Source organism: Schistocerca americana, chromosome 6 (assembly GCF_021461395.2).
Source record: "Schistocerca americana isolate TAMUIC-IGC-003095 chromosome 6, iqSchAmer2.1, whole genome shotgun sequence".
In the NCBI taxonomy this organism is placed as follows: domain Eukaryota; kingdom Metazoa; phylum Arthropoda; class Insecta; order Orthoptera; family Acrididae; genus Schistocerca; species Schistocerca americana.
The window spans coordinates 470,386,439-470,410,806 of record NC_060124.1 but is presented as its reverse complement, the minus strand read 5'-3'; the positions used below and the strand labels follow the sequence as shown (position 1 = coordinate 470,410,806).

General features: G+C 40.3%; 1 protein-coding gene across 1 annotated transcript in view; it reads right to left on the bottom strand.

The window, feature by feature from the left end:
- The window catches only part of LOC124619863 (little elongation complex subunit 2-like), a 218,188-nt gene that overhangs the window by 88,743 nt on the left and 105,077 nt on the right, over window positions 1-24,368 (bottom strand). Inside the window, exon 6 of the mRNA XM_047146481.1 lies at window positions 13,610-13,724. Coding sequence (XP_047002437.1) covers window positions 13,610-13,724 — 115 coding nt within the window. The remainder of the gene's footprint in view (window positions 1-13,609; window positions 13,725-24,368) is intronic.

The window sequence follows — 24,368 nt, the reverse complement described above, 5'->3', positions numbered from 1 at the left end:
GGAAAGACACTCTTGGCGGAGTGGGGAGGATTTCATGAAGGATGGATCTCATTTCGGGGCAGGATTTGAGGAAGTCGTATCCCTGCTGGAGAACCACATTCAGAGTCTGGTCCAGTCCCGGAAAGTATCCTGTCACAAGTGGGGCACTTTTGTGGTTCTTCTGTGGGGGATTCTGGGTTTGAGGGGATGAGGGAGTGGCTCTGGTTATTTGCTCCTGTACCAGGTCAGGAGGGTAGTTGCGGGATGCGAAAGCTGTTGTCAGGTTGTTGGTGTAATGATTCAGGGATTCCGGACTGGAGCAGATTCGTTTGCCACGAAGACCTAGGCTGTAGGGAAGGGACCGTTTGATGTGGAATGGGTGGCAGCTGTCATAATGGAGGTACTGTTACTTGTTGGTGGGTTTGATGTGGACGGACGTGTGAAGTTGGCCATTGGACAGGTGGAGGTCAACGTCAAGGAAAGTGGCATGGGATTTGGAGTAGGACCAGGTGAATTTGATGGAACCAAAGGAGTTGAGGTTGGAGAGGAAATTCTGGAGTTCTTCTTCACTGTGAGTCCAGATCATGAAGATGTCATCAATAAACCTGTACCAAACTTTGGGTTGGCAGACTTGGGTAACCAAGAAGGCTTCCTCTAAGTGACCCATGAATAGGTTGGCGTACGAGGGGGCCATCCTGGTACCCATGGCTGTTCCCTTTAATTGTTGGTATGTCTGGCCTTCAAAAGTGAAGAAGTTGTGGGTCAGGATGAAGCTGGCTAAGGTAATGAGGAAAGAGGTTTTAGGTAGGGTGGCAGGTGATCGGCGTGAAAGGAAATGCTCCATCGCAGTGAGGCCCTGGACGTGCGGAATATTTGTGTATAAGGACGTGGCATCAATGGTTACAAGGATGGTTTCCGGGGGTAACAGATTGGGTAAGGATACCAGGCGTTCAAGGAAGTGGTTGGTGTCTTTGATGAAGGATGGGAGACTGCATGTAATGGGTTGAAGGTGTTGATCTACGTAGGCAGAGAAACGTTCTGTGGGGGCTTGGTAACCAGCTACAATGGGGCGGCCGGGATGATTGGGTTTGTGGATTTTAGGAAGAAGGTAGAAGGTAGGGGTGCGGGGTGTCGGTGGGGTCAGGAGGTTGATGGAGTCATGTGAAAGGTTTTGCAGGGGGCCTAAGGTTCTGAGGATTCCTTGAAGCTCCGCCTGGACATCGGGAATGGGGTTACCTTGGCAAACTTTGTATGTGGGTTTGTCTGAAAGCTGACGCAGTCCCTCAGCCACATACTCCCAACGATCAAGTACCACGGTCGTGGAACCCTTGTCCGCCGGAAGAAGGGCGATGGATCGGTCAGCCTTCAGATCACAGGTAGCCTGGGCTTCAGCAGTGGTGATGTTGGGTGTAGGATTAAGGTTTTTGTAAGAAGGATTGAGATGCAAGGCTGGAAGTCAGAAATTCCTGGAAGGTTTGGAGATGGTGATTTTGAGGAAGAGGAGGTGGGTCCCGCTGTGACGGAGGACGGAACTGTTCCAGGCAGGGTTCAATTTGGATGGTGTCTTGGGAAGTTGGATTATTAGGTGTAGGATTAGGAGCATTCTTCTTCGTGGCAAAGTGATATTTCCAGCAGAGAGTACGAGTGTAGGACAGTAAATCTTTGACGAGGGCTGTTTGGTTGAACCTGGGAGTGGGGCTGAAGGTAAGGCCTTTGGATATATGATAGAGGGAAACATTCCACGCGGGAAAAATATATTTAAAAACAAAGATGATGTGACTTACCACACGAAAGCGCTGGCACCTTTCGCAACAAACTGTTGCCTCATCAGGAAAGAGGGAAGGAGAGGGAAAGACGAAAGGAAGTGGGTTTTAATACCCGTCCTACGTGGAATGTTTCCCTCTATTATATATATATATATATATATATATATATATATTTTTGTAGCACACAGTTTTCTAAAGAGTCTGATGCCTAAAACGTGTGTTCAAGTAAATGTAAAACATGTTACTTGGTCGTAAGTGCGCCAAAGTGCAGTGCCTCGCCTCTTCACACAGCTTCTTCTATCGCACATCACAGTATTTCGCTATGTGGAATTGAAACGTGTATATTTTGCAATGGATGCCATCAAACTGTATTCAGGACAATGGAAATTAAAATGTCCTGTGGTGCCTCTCCTGCTTACAGTCAGCCGGTTTGACATCCTGTCCCTATTTTTTTATTAAAAAAAAAAAGGACTCTTCAGAAAATATGCACTCTTTATTCCCTATCAGCTAACAACTTGCTGCTTTGTGTGACATAAAATTAAATATAGGATACATAGACCCAGTTAAGACATGAGACAAGCAAGACAATGCACATTTATTCAATCCTTAGCTCCTAGAATTTTTGTCTCTCTGGTCTTGCTACAACTTTACATGATGTACTTTCCTTTCTGCGAAAGTTCGTGAAACGTTTTGCTACATGAAAAATCGAAATGGCGCTGTCTAATACTGAAAAAGCTGTTAATACAAATAGGGTCCAAGACTGGTGTGGTTTCCCAACGTCTATTTTGTCACTGTCTGCTAGATAAAACAAACTGAGCCTTTCTAATACTGCAACAATTGTAACACACACTAAATAAATGAGACTGTTTTGGCACAAACGGTCTTTTTTCTAACGACAGAATATAATTCACAAAGTACCAATATCAAATGCCTATTAGGCTTACTGCAAGCAAAAAGCTTTACATTAGGGAATAGTTTCACACTTCATTCATATGCTCCACTTTCTCAAGCATGAGATCGAAAAGTAGTAGTACGAAATTTTTATACAAACTTGGAATCGTCATATTGTTCCATAATCTGTGTGATATCCCCGTTTCTTCTCCTTCCTCATTCTAACAAACAGTCTTGTTATCTCTAATTCTGTAACTATATTCCTGCCAATGTCAAAGTTTATACACAGGTTAACTTCACTAACTCTGCAGAATCCCCGGTTTAGTTATCCTGCGGTCATTCTCCGGTTAGGCGTTGTTACATGTTCATACAAAGCGTTTTCCGCGCTTCTTCCAGAACAGAACTTAAAGCGGCTGCTAGATGGGGACTGTACAACTGGCCCTTACTAGTACAGCGATCTGGCCAAAACTTTTCCGGCAAAATTTCATTTTCTTCGACACCGAGAAGGTAATACGTAATCTTTCTTACCTGTTATTTGTTTATTTCCACTCCTGTAGTCTGAATCTATGGATTTCGCTAATAATTGTAACAATGCTCATCATTCGCAAACCCAATCAACCAGACAATCAGAGAGCGGTTGGCATTCAGCCGTTCGGCTTTACTCGGTCAGCTCGTATAGCTGCTTTTGTCTGTAGGAAAGTTTGTTTCTACATCATGTGACGAGGGTTCCCCTGACAGAGACATCATGTATGCTATGCACGCATTCCCAAATCAACTTACGATTCATTCAAAAATCAACTTAGAATGTGTTCAAAAATGTTAAAAAAAAACCGACAGGGATGCGTTTCAAAGTCATTTGAATAATCGATAGACTTACGTGCGCTGGAAGCTAGTCGCTTTGTGAAACAAGGTTTTTTTTTCCCTCAAGAATATGAATTTATACTGGGATAGAATGAGTATGGCAGTCTGTAATATAGTTTAGTTACATTTCTACAAAAACACACCAACAATTCATATGACACATAGGCCAAAAAATGACAGTTCTCCCTCCCAAAAATCAGCAGAGCTCTGGAAGGTATTTTGATCACTGAAGTAGACCTCCAACATGAATAGCCTGAGTTTGCCTCGATTTCTGAGTGGAGCTTCAGCTGTGGTGGTGGTGGTCTTGGTGGTTTGCGGAGGGGGGGAGGGGGGGGGAGGGATCAAAATTTTTAACTTTTTCTTTTTTCCCGAAATTCCTCCGAAACTAAGCATTTAATTGAAAATGCCAAGGTTACCAGAAATGTAAATCATTAAATTTTGCAATGACTGAATACAAAGACTTTACTATTTGATTAAATTTTCCTATAAAAAAGCGTAAGACCTGCAACGTCTAAGAATCAGTCAATGTCATGCAACATTTTATGGGAGAAAAGTTGTAAAGCATCAAAGAGTGAAATTTCACAGAAATAAGTCCTAACTCTAAAGTATACGTCGTCTAAAATAACAATGTATGTCAAAATCACCCCTATGAAAAATGGAACAAAAAGTCTAAAGAAGATTTCGGCATTGTTTTCAGTACGATCTGTCCCCATATCCTTTATGTTTGATGATTTGTCCCCGTATCCTTTATGTTTGATGATGTAGATATGATAAAAATGCAAATAACTTTCCTATAGGAAAAATTTAATTAATTAGGAAAGTTTTGTCACTCAAACAATGCAAAATTTAACACTCTACATTTTTGGTTAACTTGGATTTTTCAATTAAACACTTAGTTTTGGAAAAAATCTCAAAACAACTAGAAGTAGTCTGAAATTTTGGTAAGTTTTCTTTTTATCACAGCCGAAGCTCCATTCAGAAACTGGGGCAACCCAAGATTATTCATATCATAAGCCTACTTGAGTGATTAAAAAAATTTCCAGAATTCCATTAGAGCTTGAAATTGGTAACTGCTGGATTGTGTCTTGTTTCAGTCAGCCTCTCACTCCCCTCCCCCATTCCATTCGAATACCTACACCATTTAAATACAGAAGTCATCAAATATATGCTAATTAACAAATATATAATTCTCATTTTTATCAAAATGGGAGCTGTCTTATTTCAAATTACATTTCACACACAAAAATATAGTTTTCATTGTAAACAGAAATTCTTAGTTACAAATCCTTTAGAAAAGACTGTTTAAACTTAAAAACTTGCAAATTTATTTTTTTTGTTTTTATTCACATACTTTACACTTCATGAAAATCCTCATGTGATACATCAAAGTGACAGATAAGCACTCTGCTACTGAGCCACAATGCCTGTTGAAAAATCGCCTTAGTTTACGGTATTAAATGCACCTAGAAAACTTCTTAGTTAGTTTTCTTGTGAATTGTTGAGAATCGTTTTGGTAGGCCGGTATTTAAGTTTCATACTTCACATACAAAAATCTGATTGGCATGTGGTCCCCTTGTGAGACGCAGCAGATGATGACCAGGCACCCTAACCCAGAGAGTGACAAGACCTTATTTCTGAACTTCAGATACAATCAAACAAGCCACAGTGTGAGAGAGAATGTAAAATAAAGTTCACTACTCAGCTGTCAGGGCTAAAGTGAGTGTGCTGAGTTTGTTAACTTCAGAGTTATCCTTACTGCGGTAACAGTGGGCACTCTTCTAATATGAGCACCACTGGTTAATGACAGTAAGCATAGGTACTTTTTTATGAATATATTTAAGAATCATTCTAATGATATGAATGTGGAGTCACCAAAGAACTGTAGAATCTTGATGAGATGTTCAGCATGAAGACATTCATAGTGTTATAGAACCCTTTGTGGTAAATGGATTGTTCTGACTGCTACAGCACACCACTCCATACTTTACGACACTAGCAATTATTGGCATACATAATTTGTAAGTAACCCAGTATACCTATCTACACAGCATCCATATTGGTAGCCCTCATGGCTAACTGATTTGAGAGTTCAGTTCCTAAGAATCCAATGTGGCTGACCATTGAGAGATATGGATGACCTCTCAGAGTCTTGGTGTCCAGAAAGGTCATGAATGGATAATACCTGAGGGTATCAACAGATGGTAGTAAGGTCGGGTTGGACGACCACCTCCTGCTCAGGTCTCCACCCCATAGGGCCTCCTGCTGTCCCTTTCAACGATGTTGCTACGACCTCATACTATTATGATTTTTTATGCTTGAAAAGGTGCATGGGACCAAGGGCACATATTCTGAAAAGCATAATGAATGCTACATTCCTGTGGTAGTGTTTGTTGTTCAGTAACCAGTGTGTGTGTGTGTGTGTGTGTGTGTGTGTGTGTGTGTGTGTGTGTGTGTGTGTGTGTGTGTGTGTCGAGTGGTGACAGTGAGAATACAGGTTTGGTGTAGTTAGTGATGATCTGCTTCAGGTGGCTGTCCAAGAGAGCTGGCTTTCGCCTGCTCTGCAGAGTGAATTAACATACAATGTCCATGTTCTCGCCTATCAAATGCAGATATATAAATTCCCTGTTTCCCAAAGACACTGAGTACAGCTGGAATGCATGCCTCATCCTCTTGCATGTGGTTGACATGGCTTAGTGTCTGGAGATACTGGTATTCATGCAGCTGCTGGTTTCCCCAGTGGTAGTATTTACGCATCTTATGCTGTGGATGGCGACTAAACTGGTGTGGCTGCTTCTGCCTTTTACACATTTGGGCACGTAAAAAATTCCAACGTGCTAGGGCTGATGCACTGTTTTCTGGGCACAGTTCTGCTTGTGGTGGTCATCGTTGCACTGTTGCTGGCAGTGATGATGAATATCACACAAGGAAACCCTCACAGCACATGTGGTTCACGTGTCACTAATCCATCGCTGTAACCTAGAGCTTGTTGTCGGTGCCCAGGAGCCAACAAGTTTGACACCTCTATCCATAAACAAGAACTGTTCTCTGAATAAATGCTTGACTTTTGGTAATGGTTGGCAATTGGCTATAGGTGCTCTCCTTGGTCGTCTACCATGAAACAATTCAGCTGAGCTTCTTTGTTGATGAGTATAGTACAGTATATACTTAAAAATATGGTCCATAGTGATAAGATCTTATCATCGAGATTCGCCGGGAAAGCCTGCATTCTCATGGTTGACAGTGTCACCTAATTCTTCTCCTGTACATTCTGAGCCATGTGTGTGTCTTGAATGTTCACAACAGATATTCTACTGGACCATTGGAAGAAAAATGGATGGGAATCGTAAGATGATGTCATATACCACTGAGGGCAGAGGAGTCTGAAAATGTTTGGGATCACAATTGGGGCCACTGTCTAAGCTAATGACTTTAGAGAAGTCTGTTGCAAATACAGGGTGCAGCAGGACCGACTAAGCAGTTTCTATCGATTACCGCTGGGGCTGTGGTGGGGGTAGGCAGTTGTACGTGGTCTGCCTTTGTTCAGTTGTTGTCCCCATTTCAGTAGCCAACATGGTCTGGACCAGTGCACATCGTGGTTTTGCCGTTCGCGCTTATTATGAAAACGACAGGTCTGTGATAGCTACATAATGTGCTTTTCCGCGACAGTTCAACATTCCATGCAACAATGCCATTCCTAGTGCAAACACAATTCAGTCCTGGGTTCGGCAGTTGCAGGAAACTGGTAGCACACTAAGAATAGATACACATGGCCAATGTAGATCCATCAGAACACCAGAAAATGTGCAGCGGATGAGTACAGCAGTTCAACCATCGCTGCAACGTTCTGCTCGACGACATGCTATTCCATTGGGGATTTCAGACCGCAGTTTGAGACGGATTCTGCAATGCGATTTGAAGTTCCATCCTTTCAAAATAATGATTTCTCAAGAATAAAGCCCCACAGACTATGCAAACCGTCAAAATCTGTGAGAGCAAATGCTTGCTCAGATCCCTCCGAATGCAGCTTTCTTCAGTAGTGACGAGGCACATTTTCATCTTTAATGCGTGCATAAATAAGCAAAATTTTCACTACTGGGCTGAAAATAACCCCCGAATTATTCATGAAAGCCTGCAACATTCTCCTAAAGTGACAGAGTGGTGTGCCACAACACAATTTGGCGTGGTAGGCCCTTACTTTTTTGAGGAGCAAGGAGTGACTGTGACAGTGAATTCTACACATTATGTTTCTATATTGCAAAATTTTCTGCAACCCAGAATGGATGAGATTGTTGAAGAACATGGATTGGGGGACTTGAGGTTCCAACAGGTTGGAGCTACCGCTCACACAGCTTGAATTTCACTTGATGTTTTGAAAGAAATGTTTCCGGGACACCTCATCTCTTTGAGGAGTGATGTCGGGTGGCCCGCGCGGTCACCAGATTTGAGCATTTGTGACTACTTTCTTTGGGGATATCTGAAGGAAAAGGTTTTCAAAATCCGCCCACACACCCTACCAGAGTTAAAAGAGCGAATTATTGACAAAGTGAATGTCATACCCCGCAATATGTGTACTGATAACCCTATGGAAACCTCACCAAAAGTTCTGTTCTTCCTGGCACCATACTTCACAAAGTCTCTGTAAGCCCATCTTTAAAAAAGGATGGTTGTGGAGTCTCAGCTGTTCAATATAAAGGTTCAAATCAAACACACCTTTAGCCAACTGTATTTCAAATTTTTTATGCCATCTTCAGGCCCCTGACCGATGTGTAGGAAGAACCCCACCTCTTGTACAATGACTGGTATCTTTTAAATTCTTTTTAACAATGTGATCCCTTCAATCATCTACAAGTAAGAAATCATTCACGCAGGTGAATTGTACAAACTTACTGTCATGTAACCATCATACAGACTCCCGTATGGAGAATAAAGTAAAAGGCATTCCTGGAGTAGAGAAACAAAAGAATAAGTGGGAAAAAATGTCACTTTGTCCAGATGGAATCCCAATTCACTTTTACAACTCTTTAGATTACTCTACAGCACTGGCCCCTTACTTTGCTTGAATTTATTGCAAACCTCTCACCTAGCACAAGGATCCAAGGACAGGAAAAAAGCACAAGTGGCTCCTGTATGTAGAAAGGAATCACAAATCCATATTCTTAATGTCATTTTCTGCAGAATTGTTGAACATATTCTCAATCTGAATATAATAAATTTCCTTGATGTAGAAATGCTTTTGTTCACAAATCAACACAGATTTAGAAAGCAGCACTTGTGTGAATCTTAACTTGTCCATTTCTCACACGATATCTGGCGAACCATGAGCAAAGGGCAACAGGTAGATCCCATATTTCTGAATTTCCAGAAAATCTTCAACACAATGCCCACTGCAGTCCGTTAATGAAGGTGTGAGCATATGGAGTAGATTCCCAGACATACGAGTGTCCCAAAGAGTTCTTCAGTAACAGAACTCAGTACACTGTTCATTACAGCATAGCCCGCTCTAACAGCCTCAGCGCTTTGCGAGATCAAATGGGACTCAGCATGTCTATGGAGTTTGGAACTTCTCTTGCGCCTGGCTCCACACACTGACTGTTCCCCATCCATAGCCTGCATGCCAGTATGCTAGCTGGCTATGGCCAGGCACTCCTGGACTGTGGAACTGTTAGTGTCAAAATCTCATGTGCTTGTGTAGACTGTGAATAGTGAATATGTAATATATGATTAAATGATTTTATCGTGTTTGGAGATTAACTGCAGTCCGCTTTTAATAAAGGCAAGCAATACAGAAAGCATATAATGCTGAAAATATTGCTGTAGTATTTGCATTTGTACTACCGTTACGCGAGTTGCTGACAGTGTTGGAAATCTGCAATAGAAGTATGTAAATACTTCATTTCTATGGAATCTGAAATACATTCAATATTCCCTCCAGATGCTTTACAGTTGTGTGCCGCTCTATAAGAACAAAAAAGGAAAACTAGTCGCATAAGTTACCAAAAATTTCCGATTGATAATAACATACAAAATGTGGGGTTACAAGTGATTTCTCGAGACAACTTCATGCCAAATTCATTGTCAAGTTCATCAATAGTTTGCAGTCAACATTTTACCGAAGGCAGACTATAAATCTGGTTACAGGAGAAAGATTTTGAGAACAGGTAGTATTCCCAGCAGATTTCCAAATTATCCTCTCAATAAAATTCCAATAACAGCATTAGCCAGGCAACAAATTGAAAAGCAGTCTCCAAATAACCAGGTGTGAAGTAAACGTAAAAAAAGTGCAAGCCCTGCACAAAAAGCCAGCACTAGTGTCCCATTACATGCATTCACGGAAGCTTCAGTTCAAACAGAAGATGATGTGCTTTCCAAACTTAAAGCTTTGGAAAAAGGACCAAGAGGATAAAAAAACTAAAACATGGAGACTAAATGACAAACTAAAGAGCCAGGAATGTAACATTAACATGCTGTCAGAACAACTTGCACAGTATGAAAATAAAACCAATCATCATTAAAACCTGGAATCATTAATATCAGAAGAAAATAACATGTCTAAAATAGAATTCTTACTGGAGCCAAAAAAAAAGATTTGTCTCACTGGAGTGAAGAAGTAATACAACAGTGCGTCATATGGTAATATTACTCTCCCAAAGGTTACAAATATGATAGAGATTCTATGCTGAACTTACACAGTACATCTAAATCTACTGCACAAGCCACTATATGGTGCGTAGCGGAGGGTGCCCTGTACCACTACTAGCCATTTTCTTTCCTGTTCCACTCACAAATAGAGCGAGGGAAAAACAACTATCTATATGCCTGCGTGTCAACCTGTTTTCTGGTATCTTATCCTCGTGGTCTTCACGCGCAATGTATATTGGTGGCAGTAGAATTGCTTGGCAGTCAGCTTCAAGTGCTGGTTCTCCAAATTTTCTCAATAGTGTTTCTAGAAAAGAACATTGCCTTCCCTTCAGCGAATCCCATTTGAGCTGCCGATGCATCTCCATAACACTTACGTGCTGTTCGAACTTACGAGTAACAAATCTGCAGTTTGCCTGTGAAGTGCCTCAATGTCTTCCTTCAATGTGGCCTGGTATGGATCCCAAACACTCAAGCAGTACTCAAGAATAATAGGTTGCACCAGTGTCCTATATGCAGTCTCGTTTAAAGGTGAGCCGATCTTTTCCTAAAATTCTGCCAATTAACCAAAGTCAACCATTCAACTTCCCTATCACAGTTTCCACATGCTTGTTCAATTTCATGTAGCTTTGGATAATTATGGCCAGATATTTAAACAACGTGACTGTTTCAAGCAGGACATCAGTAATACTGAATCCGAACATTACAGGTTTGCTAGTCCCACTCATCAGCATTAGCTAACATTTTCCCACATTTAGAGCTAGCTGCCATTCATCACACAGTACACCCTACACAAAATCAAGATTGGGAGCAGAAGCTAGCTATCTAGAAAAGGTGGAGTCGCTTTGTAGTGTAGCAAATTGATGAGATGTCAATTAAGCAACTTCAGTGTCGCAGAAAACTGGATGTATTTTTTGGAGAACAAGATCCAGTGCAGTTGTAGCAGCTTGAGAATGGTAGCAAGTCACAACAACATGTACAAAGGAAATTACGAATTCTAGCCAACTGTGTGTTGTGCTTCATGATAAGCAGTCTTACAGCCAAGTTCAGGCTACCAGCAATGTGTTTCTTCATTAAGCAGCTTTCTGATACACAGCTGCATAAGCTTACTTGTCTGTGATTCATGAAATCGAACAATGTGGGTTTTTTTGTGCCATGGTCGGTAACAGACAATCACAAAATAAACAACGCTATGATGAAAAGGTTGCATGAATGGAAATCACCATCTCATTAAGTGACACATCCAGAAAAATGAATGGCCGGTGTTTCCAGTTTTCAACAAGTATCACATTTTGAAAATTTTGAGGTCTCTCTATCCAAAAATAAGTATATTTTGTGGTGAGGGAATGATTTCTAAGGAATACAGAAAACAATTGTACCAACTACAAGCTTCAGAAACTACAAAACCTGTCAGTTTTCTTTTTAGGAAACATACTGATCACACGAACTTCGATAAATAAATGTTGAGCAAGTGAAGCAGACATTTTCACCAGAAGTAATTGTGGCACTAAAGCTTCTTAAATAGTCACATTGACAACAAAGGTTTGGATCTTACTTCGTCAGAAGCTACTATAAAAGATATAGAGCATGTGTTAAAATGGTACACACTTCACGATGTCAGCAGTACATCACATCGTTCACGTACTCATAATGATGACAGAATGCAGTAACTTTCAACTGACATCAAAAGGTTGGAATGGCTACAGAATCAATTGCTGCCATATCTAGACTCCATTAAAAAGGAAAGCATTACCTCTGAGAAGCAATTCCTTAGTAATGAAACTTATGAAGCTATTAACCCTACAATCATCCAGATGACACATGTGATAAAACAGGCACTGAAGTTATGACTGTCATTTTGTAAAGCATGCTCTGCAACAGGATAGTGTGTGTTGCCAGTGTGTATCCTTTCTCTATATCCATTCACGTCATGACTAATAACTTGGTGGTAGACATACCAATGTAAAAGACCATACAATGTTTACGCAACATTTGGTACATGACGTGTCATTTCACAAATGTATGTTTTGCCAGTTACAGGATTGGTACAGCTGGTGGTGGGATGTGCATTTGTCAAGTCTTATGGAAGGAATGGTCACTGGGGTAGGGGCCACAGGGTAGGGACGTGGGAGCAGAAGCAGCATACAGTCTGACCAGGATATTGCAGAGACTGGGGAGGTGAAGAAAAGCTACCCTAAATGTGTTGAGCAAAATGTCAGGCATAATAAACGCATGATTTTAGGAATTCACAGCCTTGTCGAGGTAGCTGATCAATATATCCAAGACCAGGATAATACTGAGTGACAAGAGGTGTACTTTTAAGCTGTGTTTTGGAAGGATCAGCAGAACCCATACTGGAGGTGACAGCCCAGGAAACCTGCTTCTTAACTAGGCTGGTGGGGTAAATATGTCAAGCAAAGACTGATGTAAGTGGTGGTGTATTGCTGAAAAGAGTCTGCAACTGCACAAATGTATTTGCCTTGAATGCCAAAGCTGTACGGGAAAGAACATTTGACATGGAAAGGATGGCAACTGTCAAAATTTAAGTACTGTTGTTTGTTAGCACGTTTAATGTGAGCAGAAGTGTGTAGCCAACCCTCAGTGAGGATGACGTTAAGATCAAGGAAAGTGGTGTGGGATACATAATAAGACCAAGCAAAATTTCTATTCTGAATTCCACACTACTCTCCATTGTAGTTTAGAAAAGTAACTGAAGTAACTTGTAATGGTATTAATTTCAACCCACAAGATACATGTGCATGTCACTTTGAAATTGATGATTTGTGATCTGAGGGGACAAATCTCAATTACAGGCCACACCAAGATAGTTCAAGCCAAAATTAAGGAAGAAAGTGCTGCAAATATGGAAGTAGCATGAAAGCTACACCTCCAGAAAAACCAGTCTATGACCAGCACTAGTCTCTCAACACTGTTAAGAAAATGGACTCAGATTATAAGTTTGTTACATTTTCATTGGTAGATCATCCCATTAAAATCCACACTGAGTGAAAACAGCTTTATGGCTTCCACTACTGTGGCAGTTTGATGTTCCACAGCACCAATCCCTTACGTTCCTGTAAATGAATGAAGTTCAACTGAGCAGACAAAGGGGATTGAGGAGTTGTTGTCACCACCACACTAAAAACTTTACTAAATCCGAAGCTGTGAAAAACAACCATGTGGAAGATTACTGGAAAATTCTCTGTTTCTTACCAATGTAGGTCATCTCATTTTTTACACTCCCCTTGAATGAGAGCATATATTAAATCATATTAAGGAATTTACAACCAATTTATACATCAAGTCTGCAGCCAGCTCATCTAATTCACTGTATCAACTTCTGAGTTATGGTTATCAATAAATATTAATCAAATTATGTAGGAAGATGTAGCTACACACTGGCCCTCTCCCTACACCTACCCAAACACAGCTGTAATCCAGTAACTCAGCTACTGCTAATAGTCAATTTATCTAACCTGGTGTCTTTGTTGCAAAGCTCTCTGGAGGAAATACGGCTGCCATTTCGTCATTGTCTGTGTTCACTTTTAGTTCCATTCCGTAATTAGGTGGTATATATCTGGCAGCAATTCCCTGCAAAATAACAAAGTAATGAACTACACCAGTGAGATATTTGTACATTTTTTAAGTGCAAACACATAAAAATGTTAACACAGTTTATATCATGTATACCATTACAAAAGAATTTATTCCACAGTAGTATCTTGAGTGATGCACACTATAAATAATACAGTGTACATATGAAATGCACAATTACATTTATTTAAGGTATCACAGAAAAGAGTCAAAGAGCTTGATCACAACAACAATGAATAAGTATTAAAAGAGATTGGACATTAAGTTGTAAGTAAACAACTGACTTATGTGTTGTACATTAAACACACATTATCTTCATCATAAAGTGTGACCCGATTTTCTTGGATGAATACCGACAGGGGTGTAGAGATCAGAGGAAACAAGCTTCACTCACTCAGAGTACCATGGTTATTTCCATGTCAGTCCTTTAAAGTTTTTCATAATTACCCTTGCTTCACTTTTCTTCTTATTTACATTCACTTTCTTCTCAGTTGTTTTACGCGTCAGAAATTTTAATGCCTTGGGGAGCATTTACAAGATTTTGTTGATTGCCTCCCATGCCTTTTATTTGCTATGTCATCAGCAAATACAGTGCACAGTATCTTTCCACTATATTTTAATCCATCCATTTTTTTCTTTCGTAGTTTGTACGACTTCAACACATACGTTAAAGATTTACAAACGTACACGACAACCCTGTTTTCTAACTATGAATGCAAGGACATACATGACCATAAAAGAAATACAAATTTATTGGGTCAAGGAATGACATCAAGAAGAATACAACGCCAGTAGTGAGGGCCATGAAGCACATCAACAAGAACACAATGCAAGCAATGTACATGTATCAAATACATTAATAACTGACAGCTGGGAGGCTTACCAGGTTAAGTAAAATGACTATTAGTAATAGCAGAGTTACTGCATTACAGCTGTGTTCGGGTAGATGTAGAGGGAAAGAGAGCCAGTGTGTAGCTAGGGAGTCGATTTAAATATCATTTCATTCCAGAGAAGTTGCACCGTCATAAATGGTTCCTGTCCTTTTGGGAACAGATACTACCTTCATATATAGTTAAAATATGGCTACCCAGCCATTGACCTACTTGTGCGAACACACACACTATGCCCCAACTCGTATGGGATTTGGTAGATTAATCTGCAGTAGAGCGTCTGCCATGTAAGCAGGAGATCCCGGGTTTGAGTCCTGGTCGGGGCACACATTTTCATGTCCCCAATGACGTATATCAACACCTGTTTGCAGTTAGGGTGTCGATTTAATTATCATTTTATCATTTCCTACTTAATTTGATTGGTGTTATTCAATTTTATTGTCCTTATAAAAAAACTATTCCCATTAGGTGTCACTGCTGCAGTACTGCAAGAACGTGGTGGACTGGGTGAAGGCCATTGATGAATGTGCTGCCTCTGATAGAAGGTACCTGAAGGCACTCTGTTCAAATGCACTTCACTTAGTGGCCTGACATGTCCACTGGCAGTAGGTGTTAGTAACCAGTGAGTTGCTACATCCTGCCTTACTTTTTCTGGTTTTAGCTACCTTTTCAACCACACTTAAATATTGTTTTATATTTTTGTCACCCTTTTTCTGTTAAATATAGCCCATTTTCTTCACAGTGGTAGAAAGCAACTCCTATCTCCCATCAATGAACACCATTCCATACCAATGAATGTGTAAGAGATCCATCCGTTTTTTTTCTAGTCTGCTTTTCAGCAGAATACCTAACTGCTTCTGTTGTTTTTGTACTAGTTCTGAACTCAAAGTGGTCTGCACAAAACACTAGTCGATCATTCCTTTTGCTGAATTTTGCCTGTATTTAGAATTATCTTGGATGCTGTCTTAGGATAAGACAGCATCCATACAATATTGCCTTTGTTGGTTTTGGTATAATTACTGTTACACTTTTAAAAATTCCACTGGAAAGTTTCCTATTTCTTAACATACATTAACAATGTTTAACAGTTATGAAACGAAAATGGCACCAAATACAATGTGAACTGGCTACAAGAGGAGTACTCTACTGTTTGTGAAAATTGCAACACCCAGAGGGAATGGTCTAAATCAGACCAAAACTGGAGGAAGTGTTGAACTAGTGAACCATTATAAGTGATTACAATTTCAAAGAAATGGCACACACATACCTGTGAGTATCCCCTTTCATGTAACAGGCAAGCTCAATACTACTCCACACACAGCCAGTGCAGAGGCATCAAATGCAGTAGAAACATGCAACAAAGTGTCAGTATGCCTTGTTGAAAGCAAAGAGAGCAATATCAGCATGTGAAAGAGTTTGAGCAGAGCAAAATGATTGGCCTTCAGGAAACACGACGGTCGTATTGTGAGACTGTGGCTCGTACAGGGCACATTGCTATGACAAAGATGAGTTTGTTGAAGCAGTGGACAGAAGATGATAATACAGAGCGATGGACCACACAATGTGACCACAGCATGGGATAACCACCATCTTGTCCACAGGGATGTAACTGAAAGTACAGTTTCGTTTACAGTGTTGACTCAACACTGGTGCACTAAAACAAGTGTGGACATGCCTGTGTTGATGGTCTGACCCTGTCTGCTGAGAGCTGGTGGCACACAACATTGTTTTATTCCTGGGCACAAAGACAATTAGGGTTAAGTCAGAACCATAGAACACAAAGACAAAAAAAGGAGTTAAAAGTGCCTACACGTTAAGCCCAATCAACAGAAGGAAAGACAGCTAAAAGCAGGTACTCAGAGAAAGGTCCACATAGAAAAATGGAGGTCCTAAACTGAAGATTAAATGTCCTTCATCATACTGCTATGACAGATGAAAAGTAAGATGTGGTCAACAGCTGATAACTAAGAAGGCAAATATAAATTGGTATGCCAGTGGTTAAAAGAGGAACATTCCATCAGGAAATGGTAAACTGCCACAGATTGAGGACAATAAGCACAAGGTGGTGGTGGTGGTGGTGGTGGTGGTGGTGGTGGTAGTGGTGGTGGGGGGCCCACATTCGATATCCAACTCTAGGTCCCACTGTAATTAGCTGGATGAGACAATTATTTGTTGGGTTCATGACTAGTGAAGCACTCTGATGTTTGATGAAATCTAAGTTGAGACCTGTTTTGTATGTACTTGGTCTTAATGGAACACGTTAAGTCTATCTAAAGACTGCTACTTGCAAAGAGGACCTTAATATTGAAAAATCCTGCTTCCTTGAATTTAATGAATACACCACAAAATCTGTTCCACTATTTATTCTCTCTTCTGACACATTTCGTATCAAGGAGCCATCAGTTCCTCCTTCAAACATCGCATCTCTTTCCATTACATCTTGTGCTGCATGTCCCCCTTGTAATGTAATTAACTGTCAGAGATAAAGTTTATCTCATGCGAAAAGTACGATGCCCATAGTAAAGAGTTAAGGTAATATCATTATGTTGCCAGAAAATGTGTTTAATTTATTTAATTATGAATATTTTCTTTTATGATAAATAATGGATTTGTTTGAGATGTTAAATGCTGTATATTTATATGTATTTATTTATATGTATCTTTGGAGTTTATTAAGGTCAGTAGACCAAAGAATCTAGAATGCAGGAATGTCTGCAACTTCCGGGCACATGTTGGCTTGCCTGCCACTTCTATGTCTGTATTGGAGGGAGATGGATGTGTTTTATGTGACAAGTGCAGTATAATGCATTTATAGTATCAATGTTCATAGTGAACATGGTGTAGTTGCTAACAAAAAGTACAAACAAATATAATTTTTTGCTGAAAGTATTTCAGATCCGGTAGTGTTTATTTCAAACAGGAAGAAAACCCAGGCCATGCTTGTTGGAATGATTATTTTGCAGACAAAACTTCGAGAACCCCTACACAAACGAGCTCTGCAGTGTGTAATCTTTCAGCAACTACTATTAAATAAGTCTTGCTGAAATTGTGCTGGAACTACTCGTATTATTCTCATTCAAAAACACGTAGTGAGAGTGTGGTCCTACCACAATATACCGCGTAAGATTCCACAATTTTTCAGTTATCAAGAAACGAGATAGATAACAACCAGTACACCCTCCAAAAAAAAAGGTGGAGTCAAAGTGATACTAAATATAAACACTTCCCCAAAAACTTGTAAAGCCCACAAATATATATCATGCAGTTTACCAAACGTGGTAGTTTTATTCTGAACAAAGATGTAATAACAGTGCAGTTTCTTGAACTTTTTTATTACCGTAGTCCATTATCTTTTACATAGATCTGATTTAGATACCATGACAATTTCGTTACACAATGACTCACAAAAAACCCATGTGTACCTACCGTAGATATTGATACAATTTTACAGTTGATGTGGTAACCCCTCATCTGGCAGTCACTTTATGGAGTTTAAAATAGTTTCTGCACCACCTAGATACTCAGTCAAGACATGCTTAAGCAATGTGGACGAAAGCACACGGTGTGAAATACTTTTTGGGATAGCTACATAACACTAGTATCCCCAAAACTTAACGCGGCCTCCCTCCAAGCCTAATGTCTCTTGGATTCGTTTCACAGAAGATAGTACATAGGTAAACAGTTTTCTAGTAGTGGTCAATGACAGGCTTGATAACTAAAAATAAGTTCAGTGCTCCACGAAAATTATTTATTACAGCATTAAATATCAATAAATTGCATCTGTGGGCCCATTGCTTGAAATAAGATTCACACAATTGCATACAATCTCTACACAACAGCTATGAAGTTGTAGTTAGATTATGGTCCAGGTGGTGAATAAAGTTGACACACATTTACAAACAAATCTACCCTACTTTCTTTGTAAATTATACATTTGTGGTTTTGATTTTAATTCTAAACAGAAACTAATCCTCAGACCATATTTAACAACATGATCTCATTTGTTAACATTAATTATTTTCAATAATGAAGTCAGTCTGGGCTGTAAACTACATACCCATATACCAGCAGCTGGAGGATCAGGACTGGCCAAAATCCCGTTCTACAGGATCCTCATCCTTTGCAACAGTCACATGTTATTACTCAAAACCCCAGTCCAATTTAGAAGATAATGCTCTGCACTGATACATATCTCACCTTTCAATGTTGCCAGTCCTGCCAGTCCACATTTCTGTCCGTGATTTGCTTAACAATAACTGTTCTCAGTGAAACCTATCATTATCGGCCCCCTCAAACTATCAGTAAATGATTGTTAACTTCATGGAGTGGAGAGAGAAAGCATCATTCTAACACAGCACACCTACAGGTTGTGTTATACTGGATGGTCAGAAACAGTTTGAAAATCTTGTAAGGATGTTACAGGATAGGTTATGCTGCGAAATAACTTGAGAAAAAATATGATACATTCCACCATTTCCAAGTTAATTAACACCGAAGTTAGCCAATCAAGCTGTTGCGCAGCAAGTTCAAGTGGGGGGGGTTTGTTTTGTTTTCAAATTCAGGACAATGTGTTGTCAGTGACTGCGTTCAATGCCATGACAGCTTGCTGAAGGAATTCCCTGAACTCTTTTTTGAAGGTTTAGGCAAGGCTAACAATTTTGTTGCACATATTACTGCGAAAGACAATGCTCAGCCAAAATTTTGATGGGCATTACGGGACAATGTGGCTGCTGAACTTAAGGAATTGCAAGATATTCGAGCTGTTGCGTCCATAAAAACTAGTCAATGAGCAAGTCCACTGACTTTGCTCTCAAAACCTTCAGGCCGCACTTCAAATACCACTAGATGAATAATCTCAAACCGTGTGTGTTGTGAACATTCATTTGGCTTTGTTTAAACATTTGTGTTTGCCTTTTGGAACAGCTGACTGCTCAAGTACTAAACTGTTCAAACTATTTGGACGATATTGTAGAAGCAGGTCATACACCTGAAGACCACAATGCAAATTTGCATGATTTGTTTTGCATGTTATCTTATGCAGGACTAAAGTGTAGACTGGACAAGTGTGATTTTTTAAAACCTGAGTTGCAGTACCTTGGTCATGTCATAAACAGTCAAGGTGTACATCCTGTTCAGTCACATCACATTTGTTGGCCATACATGTATGACCTGCCAGTTCCTTGCAATGACACAGAATTGCAGTCAGTCTTAGGGAAAATGAGTATTATATTCGGTGCATACCGAATGCTGCCCCCCCCCCCCCCCCCCAATGAACCATCCATAGACCTTGACGCTGGTGGAGAGGCTTGCGTGCCTCAGCGATACAGATAGCCGTACCGCAGGTGGAACCACAATGGAGGGGTATCTGTTGAGAGGCCAGACAAACGTGTGGTTCCTGAAGAGGGGCAGCAGCCTTTCAGTAGTTGCAGGGCAACAGTCTGGATGATTGACTGATCTGGTTTGTAACACAAACAAAAACAGCCTTGCTGTGCTGGTACTGCGAACAGCTGAAAGCAAGAGGAAACTACGTCCGTAGTTTTTCCCGAGGGCATGCAGCTTTACTGAATGGATAAATGATGATGGCATCCTGTTGGGTAAAATATTCCGGAGGTAAAATAGTCCCCCATTCGGATCTCCGGGCAGGGACTGCTCAAGAGGACGTCATTATCAGGAGAAAGAAAACTGGCGTTTTAGGGATCGGAGCGTAGAATGTCAGATCCCTTAATCGGGCAGTTACGTTAGAAAATTTAAAAAGGGAAATGGATAGGTTAAAGTAAGATATAGTGGGAAATAGTGAAGTTCAGTGGCAGGAGGAACAAGACTTCTGGTCAGGTGAATACAGGGTTATAAATACAAAATCAAATATGGGTAATGCAGGAATAGGTTTAATAATGAATAGGAAAATAGGAATGTGGGTAAGCTACTACAAACAGCATAGTGAATGCATTATAGTGACCAAGATAGACACAAAGCCCACGCCTACCACAATAGTACAAGTTTATATGCCAACTAGCTCCGCAGATGATGAAGAGATTGATGAAATGTATTATGAGATAAAAGAAATTATTCAGATAGTGAAGGGAGACGAAAATTTAATAGTCATGGGTGACTGGAATTCGACAGTAGGAAAAGGGAGAGAAGGAAACATAGTAGGTGAATATGGATTGGGGCTAAGAAATGAAAGAGGAAGCCGCCTGGTAGAATTTTGCACAGAGCACAACTTAATCATAGCTAACACTTGGTTCAAGAATCATAAAAGAAGGTTGCATACATGGAAGAAGCCTGGAGTTACTGACAGGTTCCAGATAGATTATATAATGGTAAGACAGAGATCCAGGAACCAGGTTTTAAATTGTAAGACTTTTCCAGGGGCAGGTGTGGACTCTGGCCACAATCTATTGGTTATGAACTGTAGATTAAAACTGAAGAAACTGCAAAAAGGTGGGAATTTGAGGAGATGGGACCTGGATAAACTGAAAGAACCAGAGGTTGTAGAGAGCTTCAGGGAGACCATTAGGGAACGATTGACAAGAATGGGGGAAAGAAATACAGTAGAAGAAGAATGGGTAGCTTTGAGAGACGAAATAGTGAAAGTAGCAGAGGATCAGGTAGGTAAAAAGACGAGGGCTAACAGAAATCCTTGGGTAACAGAAGAGATATTGAATTTAATTGATGAAAGGAGAAAATATAAAAATGCAGTAAATGAAGCAGGCAAAAAGGAATACAAACGTCTGAAAAATGAGATCGACAGGAAGTGCAAAATGGCTAAGCAGGCATCGCTAGAGGGCAAATGTAAGAATGTAGAGGCTTATCTCACTAGGGGTAAGATAGATACTGCCTACAGAAAAATTAGAGAGACCTTTGGAGAAAAGAAAGCCACTTGCATGAATATCAAGAGCTCAGATGGAAACCCAGTTCTAAGCAAAGAAGGGAAAGCAGAAAGCTGGAAGGAGTATATAGAGGGTCTATACAAGGGCGATGTTCTTGAGGACAATATTATAGAAATGGAAGAGAATGTAGATGAAGATGAAATGGGAGATATGATCTGCATGAAGAGTTTGACAGAGCACTGAAAGACCTAAGTCAAAACAAGGCCTCGGGAGTAGACAACATTCCATTAGAACTACTGACAGCCTTGGGAGAGTCAGTCCTGACAAAACTCTACCATCTGGTGAGCAAGATGTGAGACAGGCGAAATACCCTCAGACTTCAAGAAGAATATAATAATTCCAATCCCAAAGAAAGCAGGTGTTGACAGATGTGAAAATTACCGAACTATCAGTTTAATAAGTCACAGCTGCAAAATACTAACCCAAATTCTTTACAGACGAATGGAAAAACTGGTAGAAGTCAACCTCGGCAAAGATCAGTTTGGATTCCGTAGAAATGTTGGAACACGTGAAGCAATACTTACCCTACGACTTATCTTACAAAATTGATTAAGGAAAGGCAAACCTACATTTCTAGCATTTGTAGACTTAGAGAAAGCTTTTGACAATGTTGACTGGAACACTCTCTTTCAAATTCTAAAGGTGGCAGGGGTAAAATACAGGGAGCGAAAGGCTACTTACAATTTGTACAGAAACCAGATGGCTGTTATAAGAGTCGAGCGGCATGAAAGGGAAGCGGTGGTTGGGAAGGGAGTGAGACAGAGTTGCAGCCTCTCCCCGATGTTATTCAATCTGTATATTGAGCAAGCAGTAAAGGAAACAAAAGAAAAATTTGGAGTAGGACTCAAAATCCATGGAGAATAAATTAAAACTTTGAAGTTCACCAATGACATTGTAATTCTGTCAGAGACAGCAAAGGACCTGGAAGTGCAGTTGAATGGAATGGACAGTGTCTTGAAACGACGATATAAGATGAACATCAACAAAAGCAAAACTAGAATAATGGAGTGTAGTCGAATTAAATCAGGTGATGCTGCAGGAATCAGATTAGGAAATGAGACACTTAAAGTAATAAAGGAGTTTTGCTATTTGGGGAACAAAATAACTGATGATGGTCGAAGTAGATAGTATATAAAATGTAGACTGGCAATGGCAAGGAAAGTGTTTCTGAAGAAGAGAAATTTGTTAACATTGAGTATAGATTTAAGTGTCAGGAAGTCATTTCTGAAAGTATTTGTATGGAGTGTAGCCATGTAAGGAAGTGAAATATGGATGATAAATAGTTTAGACAAGAAGAGAATAAAAGCTTTCGAAATGTGGTGCTACAGAAGAATGCTGAAGATTAGATGGGTAGATCACATAACTAATGAGGAGGTATTGAATAGAATTGGAGAGAAGATAAATTTGTGGCACAACTTGACTAGAAGAGGGGATCGGTTGGTAGGCCATATTCTGAGGCATCAAGGGATCACCAATTTAGTATTGGAGGGCAGCGTGGAGGGTAAAAATCGCAGAGGGAGACCAAGAGATGAATACACTAAACAGATTCAGAAGGATGTGGGTTGCAGTAGGTACTAGGAGATGAAGAACCTTGCACAGGATAGAGCAGCATGGAGAGCTGCTTCAAACCAGTCTCAGGACTGAAGACCACAGCAACAACAACCGAATGCTGCACAAATCGCAACTCCATTCCATTGCTTGCGTTGCAAGAATGTCCCCTTTGTTTGGACAGTTGCGCGCCAAGAAGCTTTTTCGAAAACTTATACTTGGTTCAGTTTGATCCTGACAAACCAGTTGTGTTGAAAACTGATGCTTCTTCTTACAGAATCGGTACAGTGTTTTCTCACAGATTTGACAATAAAGACAGGCCAATTGCTGTCAAATCAAAAGTCTGTCTAAAGCTCAGAGTAACTATTCACAAATATAGAAAGAGGCATTGGCTATTGTGTATGGTGTCACCAAATTCCACTACTATTAGTATGGTGGAAAATTCTACTTAGCAACGTATCTTAAGCCATTGCAATTGCAGTCCTTGTTTCATCCGATAAAGCCGGTTCCTGTATGAATTGCCCAAAAATTGCAAAGGCGGGCATTGTTGTTGTCTCAACACTAGTACGAGATTGTGTATCGCCCAACATGGTAATGCAGACACACTTTCACGTCTTCCGATTGGCCCTGATACAGACTTTGGCACTTCTGCTGCATCTTGTTGTCACATTGATGTTCACGATTCTGAATTGCTTCAATCATTTCCTCTGAACTATAGGAAAATTGCACATGCCACAGAAGTTGATTCCGATTTGGACATTTTACTAAAATACATTCGCACATCTTGGCCTCGCTCATTGCACAGCATAAAGAATGCTATAGTGCGCCGACACTTTGCACATCAGCATAGCCACGCTAGATAGGAAGATATGATTCTTGTTCAAAATGACAGTGGACAGTCATGTGTGCTGGTCCCCAAAGCATTGCAAAAAAAGTGTTTCAGTTACTTCACCAAGGACATCAGGGAATTGTTCGTACAAACCAGTCAGCACGCTGACACTGTACTTGGCAGGGTCTGGACACCCTAACAGAACAGATGATGTCACAGTGTCATGCATGTGTGGAAAATCAGTCCACCCCACCACAAAAATTCTCTGCTTGGCTTAAGTCACAATCACCATTGCAACGCGTGCACATAGACTTTGTGGGACCTTTTTGGAACATTCATTGGTTAATTGTGGTAGATTCTTATAGCAAGTTTCCTTTCCCTGTGCTGATGAACTCGACAACGGCACGTAGCACAGTTCAGGCGTTGTCCTCTATTTTTTACCCCAAAGGTTTGCCTGAAGTCATAGTGTCGGACAATGAAACAT